This window comes from Aptenodytes patagonicus, chromosome W (assembly GCF_965638725.1).
Source record: "Aptenodytes patagonicus chromosome W, bAptPat1.pri.cur, whole genome shotgun sequence".
Taxonomy (NCBI): domain Eukaryota; kingdom Metazoa; phylum Chordata; class Aves; order Sphenisciformes; family Spheniscidae; genus Aptenodytes; species Aptenodytes patagonicus.
This window is the reverse complement of record NC_134981.1, coordinates 38,997,825-39,009,292: the sequence shown is the minus strand read 5'-3', so window position 1 is coordinate 39,009,292 and position 11,468 is coordinate 38,997,825. Positions and strand designations below refer to the sequence as shown.

The following is an 11,468-nucleotide window of genomic DNA, read 5'->3' as shown; positions in this document are numbered from 1 at the left end:
TGAGAAAAGACATTTTAGCACTGAAGCTGCAATACTTTTCAATGGGAGTTCATGTCAAACACCTTAGGAAAGGATAAAAATGTGCAATGACTTGTACTGTTATGACCAATTTCTGGAATTGATTTAAAAGCAATACTGTTGGTAGACAGGAATGTCTAGAATTCATAAATTCAAGAAGTAACTCACGTTCTCTTGAAATACAAAACAGCTTAATAGTGAAGTTCCCTGTTCTGCAGATAAGTCATTGAAGAGACCATTGAACATAATTTCTGTCAGGAGTAGTTCATCAGCACTAAAATAGAGAAATAGAAAGAAGCTTAGAGAAAAGACTTACTAAAATGTAATTCATTAAAAAATGAAGTACTATTAATCTGTTTTGTGAAGCAACTGGATATATATAAAAAACAATAGTTTCTTAATTTTACTTACTGGAAAACCAAATACTAATATATTAGCTTTTTAGTGGGGGGTGCTAATTAATAAGAGAGTGAGACAGTATTTTAAAGAAACTAAAAGCTCTTACTGAACTACAAAGAATCTCTCCTGATAGTTCATAAAAGTTAGTATTAACAGTTGCTTTAGTTTTTACCAGATAGGACATCAAGAGATTGAAAAGTGAGGCAGTTTATGAAAAGGACTAAAATTGGTACTGTTGCTGCTCAAAAAAAAGAGACTCAACTGGATATTTCCAAGACACTGAAAAGAGGAACAAACTTGCTTCAATTTACTTGTAGAATAAAGACTTAATCATGAATTATAAAAAGAAGTGCATGATGCGGATACAAAATCCAAACGTGCTATTTGGATAAAACATCAAATTGTTGGTAAGACTGTACCTTTATTTTTGAAGTTTATCAGACAAATGCATACGATGGGAAAAAAAACCATAGATTTTTTTACGAAGAAAAGTATAACTTATCAGCGAACAGTTCCTGAAGGTCAGGAAGCTGATAAAATTCTGATTCAGCTTCCCCATTTGCTATCAAATTTTGCAGGGGAAAAAGGTTATTAGATATCGAACAAATATAGGTAGCATCTTTCAGAGTATCTATAAGGCAAGCAGTACAGTAGTCATTGTAACTTTTAAAAAAACACAATTTACAAAAATCTGAGTTACACTCTGAAGTATTAGAGTCGGATTCATGAGTTTCCATGGAATCTTTACAATATGTTTCAATATATATGCACCTGCTAAATGTATTACAGTAAAATGCATCAGTTCCATAGAATTGTTCCAACAGCCCTATGGAACCAACTAAGCTGTATTCTAAACCTGTCAGCAACTTGGTAATTGCTGACAATCACTGTTACACCCTTGTTTGTGAGCGACTCTGTGCTAAAAGAGTCCTGGGAAGTGGAACCGTAGAAACAGACCATCCTCTCATGTAATGTACAATATTATAGTTGGACTTATGGTTGGACTTGATGATCTTAAAGGTCTTTTCCAACCTAAATAATTCTATGATTCTATATTAAATTGCAACACACACTATTGCCAAAGCTGCATAAGAAAACAGACATTGTTTTGGCATTTTAATGTCCACGTTTTAGTTTTAAAGTCTATCGTATTTTGTCCTTAGGTTGCTATCTTTACTGCTTTAATCAGTATATTCCCTTTATCATAGAATCAAGGAATCATTAAGGTTGGAAAAGACCTCTAAGATCATTGAGTCCAACCATCAACCCAACACCACCATGCCCACTAAACCATGTCCCTAAGCGCCTCATCTACACGTCTTTTAAATACGTCCAGGGATGGTGACTCAACCACTTCCCTGGGCAGCCTGTTCCAATGTTTAATCACTCTTTCAGTAAGGAAATTTTTCCTCACGTCCAGTCTAAACCTCCCCTGGCGCAACTTGAGGCCATTTCCTCTCGTCCTATCGCTAGTTACTTGGGAGAAGAGACCGACACCCACCTCCCTACAACCTCCTTTCAGGTAGTTGTAGAGAGCGATGAGGTCTCCCCTCAGCCTCCTTTTCTCCAGGCTAAACAACCCCAGTTCCCTCAGCCGCTCCTCATAAGACTTGTTCTCCAGACCCTTCACCAGCTTCGTTGTCCTTCTCTGGACACACTCCAGCACCTCAACGTCCTTCTTGTAGTGAGGGGCCCAAAACTGAACACAGTATTCGAGGTGCGGCCTTACCAGTGCCGAGTACAGGGGCACGATCACTTCCCTACTCCTGCTGGCCACACTATTTCTGATACAGGCCAGGATGCCATTGGCCTTCTTGGCCGCCTGGGCGCACTGCCGGCTCATGTTCAGCTGGCTGTCAACCAGCACCCCCAGGTCCTTTTCCGCCAGGCAGCTTTCCAGCCACTCTTCCCCAAGCCTGTAGCGCTGCATGGGGTTGTTGTGACCCAAGTGCAGGACCCGGCACCTAGCCTTGTTGAACCTCATACAATTGGTCTGGGCCCATCGATCCAGCCTGTCCAGGTCCCTCTGCAGAGCCTTCCTACCCTCGAGCAGATCAACACTCCCGCCCAACTTGGTGTCATCTGCAAACTTCCTGAGGGTGCACTCCATCCCCTCATCCAGATCATTGATAAAGATATTGAACAAGACCGGCCCCAAAACTGAGCCCTGGGGAACACCGCTTGTGACCGGCCGCCAACTGGATTGAACTCCATTCACCACAACTCTCTGGGCCCGGCCATGCAGCCAGTTTTTTACCCAGCGCAGAGTACACCTGTCTAAGCCATGAGCCGCCAGCTTCCCTAGGAGAATGCTGTGGGAGACAGTGTCAAAGGCCTTACTGAAGTCCAGGTAGACCACATCCACAGCCTTTCCCTCATCCACTAGGCAGGTCACCTGGTCAGAGAAGGAGATCAGGTTGGTCAAGCAGGACCTGCCTCTCATGAACCCGCGCTGGCTAGGCCTGATCCCCTGGTTGTCCCGCTCATGCCTTGTGAGCGCCCTCAAGATGAACTGCTCCATGATCTTCCCCGGCACCGAGGTCAGGCTGACAGGCCTGTAGTTCCCCAGATCCTCCTTCCGGCCCTTCTTGTAGATGGGCGTCACATTGGCAAGCCTCCAGTCATCCGGGACCTCCCCCGTTAACCAGGACTGCTGATAAATGATGGGGAGTGGCTTGGCGAGCTCCTCCACCAGCTCCCTCAGCACTCTCGGGTGGATCCCATCCGGCCCCATAGACTTGTGAGCATCCAGGAGGCGTAGCAGGTCATTAACTGCTTCCTCTTGGATTATGGGGGGTTTATCCTGCTCGCCGTCCCTGTCTTCCAGCTCGGGGGGCTGAATACCCTGAGGATAACTGGTCTGCCTGTTAAAGACTGAGGCAAAGAAGGCATTGAGTACCTCAGCCTTTTCCTCATCCTCGGTGGCAATGTTCCCCCCCGCATCCAATAAAGGATGGAGATTCTCCTTGGCTCTCTCCTTGTCATTAATATATTTGTAAAAACATTTTTTGTTGTCTCTAATGACAGTGGCCAGATTGCATTCTAGCTGGCTTTTGCCTTTCTCATTTCTTCTCTGCATGACCTAACGAGATCCCTGTACTCTTCTTGAGTTGCCTGCCCCTTCTTCCACAAGTGGTAAACTCTCCTTTTTTTCCTGAGTCCCAGCAAGAGCTCCCCGTTCAGCCAGGCCGGTCTTCTTCCCCGCCCGTTCTTCTTACGGCGTATGGGGACAGCCTGCTCCTGCACCTTTAAGACTTCCTTCTTGAAGATCGTCCAGCCTTCCTGGACCCCTTTGCCCTTCAGGACTGTCTCCCAAGGGACTCTCTCAACCAGTGTCCTGAACAGGCCAAAGTCCGCCCTCCGGAAGTCCATGGTTGAGGTTTTGCTGGCCCCCCTCCTTACTTCACCAAGAATGGAGAATTCTATCATTTCGTGGTCGCTAAGCCCAAGATGGCCTCCGACCACCACATCTCCCACCAGTCCTTCTCTGTTTGTAAACAGCAGGTCGAGCGAGGCACCTCCCCTGGTAGGCTCACTTACCAGCTGTGTCAGGAAGTTGTCTTCCACACACTCCGGGAACCTCCTAGACTGCTTCCTCTCTGCCGTGTTGGATTTCCAGCAGACGTCTGGGAAGTTGAAGTCCCCCACGAGAACAAGGGCTAGCGATTGAGAGACTTCTGCCAGCCGCTTATAGAACGCTTCATCTGCCTCTTCATCCTGGTTGGGTGGTCTATAACAGACTCCCAGCAGGATATCTGCCTCGTTGGCCTTCCCCCTCATCCTTACCCATAAACACTCAACTGTACCATCATCACAATCGTTGAGCTCTATACAATCAAAACACTCCCTAACATACAGGGCCACCCCACCGCCTCTCCTTCCTCGCCTGTCCCTTCTGAAGAGTCTATAGCCATCCATTGCAGCACTCCAGTCGTGAGAGTCACCCCACCATGTTTCTGTGATGGCGACTAAGTCATAGCTATCCCGCTGCACAATGGCTTCCAGCTCCTCCTGTTTGCCGCCCGTGCTGCGTGCATTGGTGTAGATGCACTTGAGCTGGGCTATCCATTTCGCCCCCAGCATTGGCATGCCACCCCTAGGCTCATCTCTAGCGAGCCTGGTTTTATCCCCTTCCCCCTTCGAACCTAGTTTAAAGCCCTCTCAATGAGCCCCACCAATTCATGAGCGAGGATCCTTTTCCCCCTGTGAGACAGCTGAACTCCATCTGCCGCCAGCAGGCCTGGTGCCGTGTAAACCTCCCCGTGATCAAAAAAGCCAAAATTCCACTGATGGCACCAGCCCCTGAGCCACGTGTTGATCAGGTGTGTTTTCCTGTTCCTTTCAGTATTCTTCCCTGCCACTGTAGGGATTGAGGAAAACACTACCTGTGCTCCCGATCCTTCAACCAGTCGCCCCAGTGCCCTGAAGTCCCTTTTGATCACTGCAGGACTTCTCTCTGCAACCTCATCACTGCCAGCCTGTATAACCAGCAGCGGGTAGTAGTCAGAAGGCCGTACCAGACCAGGGAGCTTCCTAGTGATGTCTCTGACCCGGGCCCCAGGGAGGCAGCAGACTTCCCTGTGGGATGGGTCTGGTGGGCATATAGGGCCCTCTGTTCCCCTCAGAAGGGAATCGCCTATGACAATTACCCTCCTTTTTTTCTTAGCAGAGGCAGTCATAATGCATGGGGCTGACTGCCTCACCCTAGGCAACCCCCTGGATGGACCTTCATCTACATCCTCATCTTCATCTACATCTACATCTTCATCCTGGCCCTCAAGTTCCAGGGCCCCATATCTGTTGTGTAAGGGCAACTGGGAAGGTGAGGGAGGCCGGCCGGGGGTTCACCTGGCACCCCGAGCAGGGACCTGTTTCCATTCCCCACCGTCGCTTAGGTCCCCTCCTTCTGCCTGGTGGATCCTCTGCTTCTTGTGGAGCCTCCATCTGCTGCCTTTGCCTCAGGGATGGTAGGGTGTGGCTCCACCAGTCTATCTCCCTCTCACACTCCCTGATACTCCTTAACCTTTCCACTTCCTCCTTCAGCTCTGCCACCAGGCCAAGCAGATCATCCACCTGGTCACACCGCACACAGGTGTGTGTGACACAGATCGCGTAGTCTCAGAAGAATCTTTCTTCTAATGGTATCAGAACATTAAAATATAAACATGACATACTAATTTCAGCAAGGACAGCAAAGTGTGTATGCATGACAATAATGACTTCACACAGAAACCAATTACCTGCTGATTTCACAAGCGACCTGTCCTTTCATCTCAGTAACATCTGAAGAAGTGGCAAACCCCCAGTCTTCTCAAAACACGCTTGCGGCATTTGAGTTCATCCATTTGTAAGACAGTTCTGGCTTCTTTCAGTTCTTGCTTTGCTGCTTTAATATCCATAGCAATCTGGGGGGTCAGAAGGAGAGAAATTACGTGTTGCTGGTTTAACAGATGCAACTGTTTTAAAGTCATTGTTTAATTTACATAAAGGCCTCAGAACTACGGTATATGGACATACTAGTTGACACTGACTCAGCTAACTCTACTAAGAGGAAGGTTTAAAACAAAGTTTTTTTTAAAAAAAAAAGTATCGGCTCCATTTACCCATAGGAAACTCTGGCTAGTTTGGGAAGTTACGATATTTACCCAGATGAAAAAAAAAACCACTACCACCAAAAAAAACACAGAAGAAATCTTTGGTTGAGAACTGAGCACTCATCTTCTGAGACCTGTACTAAGTCTCAGCTAACCAACTATTCAATCAAATATAAACCAAAGGCATTATTTCCTGCTATTAGAGCTTCCCCAGTGTCTTGTAGTTTATCACAGTCACTGTCAACATCCTGACAGCGGGGTTTACAGTGCAGACACCCTCACAGAAGTCTACTTGGTCCATCAGGTCTTACCACATGCAACTTTGTGCTGCCCATAACAGAACTACCTCACTTCTGTGAAGTGACTCCCGGAGAACCTGTTTTCTGGAGCAGCATAGAAACATGAGAGCTGATTTTGTGTGTAACCGGTTTCAGTCTAGCAGGGTACAACTCTATACAAAATAAATAAGCATGTTCCTTCCAGGCTGGGAGTCAGCTCAGGAAGCAGCAGCACAATGATTTGTATGGTACACGCCCCAAGCTAATAAGCCCCATCAATCCATCTTAGGTCTCCACAAGCATATTAAAAATGGTCTGTTTCAATTACCTGTGAGCATTTTATCTATATTGCACTGTGCCATGCTGTTGTGGTTTAACCCGGCAGGCAGCTAAACACCACACAGCCGTTCGCTCACTCCCTCCCAATCCCCAATGGGATGGGGGAGAGAATCGGGGGGGAAAAAAAAAGTAAAATTCGTGGGTTGAGATAAAGACAGTTTAATAGGACAGAAAAGGAAGGGAAAATAATAATGATAAAAGAATATACAAAATAAGTGATGCACAATGCAATTGCTCACCACCCGCCGACCGATGCCCAGCCAGTCCCCGAGCAGCGGTCACACCTCCCCCGGCTAACTCCCCCCAGTTTATATACTGAGCATGACGTCGTATGGTATGGAATATCCCTTTGGCCAGTTTGGGTCAGCTGTCCTGGCTGTGCCCCCTCCCAGCTTCTTGTGCACCTCCAGCCTTCTCAGTCGGTAGAGCATGGGAAGCTGAAAAGTCCTTGACTAGTGTAAGCACTACTTAGCAACAACTGAAACATGGGTGTGTTATCAACATTATTCTCATGCTAAATCCAAAACACAGCACTATACCAGCTACTAGGAAGACAATTAACTCTATCCCAGCTGAAACCAGGACAACAGGAAAATAAAGCAGCCAAAGAAAGGAAGGAGCTTTTGCCTTATAATTCCATTAAATATAAACCAATGTTGATACCAGAAGTATGCCCAAAGAGTCCTTTATATAGCATTATATGCACAATATAGAGATGTCCTGGTGTTATGCTGCATTAACACTTATTACTATTTTGACCCTGTTGACTAACAGAGGGCAATGACTTTAGACTGTTTACAGAACCCCTCCCTATATACACAGCATGCCTCTGGTTTTTGAGCCCAATTTTGTTTCTCTTTGAAGTAATTTACAACACAGGCATAAAAAAGGGAAACTGAACCAAATCTCTTTGAGATTTGAGAGACCACCCAAGTCTCTTTACTAGAAAGGAATGAACTTTACAACTAAAACTTTTCATCTACAGAAGCAGCAGGAACTTTAGGAAACGTCATCTGGTTAATAGCACCGTAATGCCCCTTACCGGCATTTCTGTTGTTGTTGAGAAATATATTTGTGAGCCTATGAACACAGTATGAGCATCCAGAGCTGTTCTGGTAGCAACATGCTCCTATCAATGACAGTTATTTGACCATGCTATCTTCCCTGCTATCCTGTTTCTGAGCACCTGTCTGATCTTTCAGTATGATCTATTTCTCTTCACTCCTCCATCCTCCTGTTTGTTCTTTCTTTTTAAAGTGCACAAATAGATTTCATAGCAACTTTCTTGTAATAGGATTAAATACTTACGATTTTTTCCCCCCACTAGCTAATGCTTACTCTATAGTACCTCAAGTTGCGCCAAGGAAGGTTTAGATTAGATATTAGGAAAAATTTCTTCACCAAAAGGGTTGTCAAACATTGGAACAGGCTGCCCAGGGAAGCAGTTGAGTCACTGTCGTGGTTTAACCCCAGCCGGCAGCTAAGCACCACACAGCCGCTCACTCACTCCCCCCACAGTGGGATGGGGGAGAGAATCGGAAGGGTAAAAGTGAGAAAACTCGTGGGTTGAGATAAAGACAGTTTAATAGGTAAAGCAAAAGCCGCACACACAAGCAAAGCAAAACAAGGAATTCATTCACTACTTCCCATCGGCAGGCAGGTGTTCAGCCATCTCCAGGAAAGCAGGGCTCCATCACGCGTAACGGTTACTTGGGAAGACAAACACCATCACTCCAAACGTCCCCCCCTTCCTTCTTCTTCCCCCAGCTTTATATACTGAGCATGACGTCACATGGTATGGAATATCCCTTTGGCCAGTTTGGGTCAGCTGTCCTGGCTGTGCCCCCTCCCAGCTTCTTGTGCACCTCCAGCCTTCTCAGTCGGTAGAGCATGGGAAGCTGAAAAGTCCTTGACTAGTGTAAGCACTACTTAGCAACAACTAAAACATCGGTGTGTTATCAACATTATTCTCAACCTAAATCCAAAACACAGCACTGTACCAGCTACTAGGAAGGAAATTAACTCTATCCCTGCTGAAACCAGGACAGTCACTATCCCTGGAGGTATTTAAAAGACGTGTAGACATGGTGCTCAGGGATGTGGTGTAGTGGTGGACTTGGCAGTGCTAGGTTAATGGTAGGACTCGATGATCTTAAAGGTCTTTTCCAACCTAAATGATTCTATGATTCTATAATGAAAATGTTCTCTATACTACACACATCCTGAACACAAGTTTCTTCTTAATCTGTGGTCTAGTACTTAATTTCTAAAAATACACACAGGAATAAAGAGAAACTCACAGCCACTTTGTGGCTTCTTGCAAGAAGCTACAGACATGAATGGAAGGGTCTCTGCAACTGGATAATTATTTGCTACTCTTAACATTTCTAGCATAGCTTTCAAGTATTTGCTTTTCCACCAAAGCAGTATTAATATACATATACACACATCTGCCTACCTAATTTTAAAGTACAGGGACTTTGTGGGAATGGGAGTCTCACTAACGGACATTCCTGAGTTTGATTTTAATGAGCAAACACTGCACCACCTGGCATGACAAGGCACTTAAGCAGTAAATAACGGAGAAAGGAATGTGCAGTTGAAAGGAGAAAAACAAGATAAAGACCATGAAGGCATTTCGCATGATCAGAAAGAACGGGCCAATCTGCTAGAGCATAGATGCGCGTGAACACAAGGCTGTAACCTATCTGCAAGCTGCAGGTAGCGCGTGTCCATAGTAGTTAACTATATAAGCCCTGTTATAAGTGTAAATAAAGGAGAATGACCATACTCATATTGAGATCCGTCATTACTCCGGAATCGCAACTCCCGCTCCGTCGTCGACACTGAACAAAGGGAAACTCCGACATCTGGTAGCAGAGGATGGTTCGGCGCGCCTCTTCGAGACTGCGGTAAGAGCAGCGAGAGAAGGGGAGCGGGAGAAAAGCGGTTGGGAGTTGTACTATCCCGATGATCGGAGGGGGATAAGATAACGGAGCAGTCTGGCCAACTGCCTCCCAGTGAGCGACCGCTATCATGGAAATAGAGGCGGCAGCGGCGTTGCTCGTAAGCATCCTCTCCAAGAGAGGGATCGAGACAACGGTAAAACAATTATGTACGTTGATTAAATTAGGACAACGTTGGGGACATTTTAAGGACAGTCAAACTATTTTTTCTGACCTTGAGTGGCGAGAGCTTGGCAATACTATGTGGGAGCAGACTATCACGGGGGATGAAAAGTCAAAGAAGGAGATTAAAACAGTGCGGGAACTATGGAGGTCTGTGTTAGAGACTTTAAAAGCCATGAAAGCTGAAAGAAAGGCGGCTTGTGCAGCCACTCAAATGCTAGCCCCAGAACCCTTGCCTGATAGACCGAAGAATACAACATCTGGACTGTTTCGGTTCTTTGGGCCGTCTGCAGTCCGAGGTATGTCGGGTACCCCCAAACGAACTGCCTTGGAAGCCAAGTATAGTGTTCTGGGGGGTGACGGCGCTTCTGAACTGCTTGAAACGTACCCTCCGCTTACGGACTGCAAAGATGCAGAAACTAGCGGTAACGGGGCCCCTCTTTCACCTGAGGCGGTCGCGGAAGAGCGACGACCCGGGGAGGAGGAGCGGCTAGCTCCGTTAACCCCTCCCTGGCCAACAGCCCCGCCTCTAGGAGTCTCTTCAGGTGCGTCTACTCCGCCACAGGGTGACAGCAAAGAACAGAGTATGGCTGAGACTAATGAGCTCCTGAAGAAGGTAGTGCAACAGTTACGGGACTTAACAATTACAGCCCAGAGGGGAGGGATGGAGCACCTGTCCGGGGCATCAGGGGAATCCCTACCCCCTTGCCTCTCTGGACCACCAGCGACGGTTCAGCCCAGACGCTGGAGCGAAGTGGCTAGAGACGCTATGCTGGACGGGCAGTGGCAAGCGGTATCCAGCTTGGGGGCGAGTGCTTTTCCTGTGCTGCAAGAGAATAACGGCAATAAGTGGGCACCTCACGATTGGAAAATCCTACAGCAAGCAAAAAACACTGTGTCCCAGTATGGGATAAAATCAGAAGCTTCACGTCAAATTGTAATCTGGATCTTTTCGGCTGACCTGATGTGCCCTGCTGACTGCCAAAACCTTATGAGGCTTTTATTGTCACCTACGCAGTATTTGTTGTGGGGGTCGGAATGGTCACGGCGGGCGGCAAGTGCTGCGGCACAGCATCAAACGCAGGGGGATCCCCTCTATGGGATTACCGCGGAAATGATAACGGGGACGGGAAGGTTTAACGATATTAATGCTCAGTTGGTCTTTCCTATTGCTTTGTTGCAGTTGTCTGCCAAACTGGTGCTAGATGCCTTTTTAGCCTTACCCGGTTCGTCCACTCCATCCTTTAGTTCTGTACACAGCAAGGTGCCACTGAAGCGTATAGTCATTTTGTCGATCGCTTGTGGGGGGCGATACGTGAAAAGAAAAGAAAAAAAAAAAGAGAAAAAAAAAAGAGGAAAAAAAAAAGAGAAAAAAAAAAACAACCCAACAAACAAAAAAACAAAAACAAAGAGTGCCTACGGTGTGTACCGTGAGTATTGTATCAGTGTTACCATTGTGATAAGAAGTGGTGGGCCCGGTGCACGCGTGCACAAAGGTGGTGTGAAACTTGCTATCTGAAAGAAATAATGCTGTATAGAATATTAATAACCAACTTGCTATCTGAAAGAAATAGTGCTGTATAGAATATTAATAACCACTGGACACGAAATACAGTCCACGAAACTGCCAAATTGATTATTGTTTGTAAAAAAAAAAAAAAAAGGCAATTCGCCTAGAAGAGAAAATGTTGAGCCAGGCAGATGTGATCGTA

General features: G+C 46.3%; 1 protein-coding gene across 1 annotated transcript in view; it reads right to left on the bottom strand.

The window, feature by feature from the left end:
* Nucleotides 1–5,690: 5,690 nt before the first annotated feature.
* The window catches only part of LOC143172245 (phospholipid phosphatase 1-like), a 70,141-nt gene continuing 64,363 nt past the window's right edge, over nucleotides 5,691–11,468 (bottom strand). Inside the window, exon 6 of the mRNA XM_076361470.1 lies at nucleotides 5,691–5,822. Within this exon, the coding sequence (XP_076217585.1) occupies nucleotides 5,691–5,822 (132 nt within the window). The remainder of the gene's footprint in view (nucleotides 5,823–11,468) is intronic.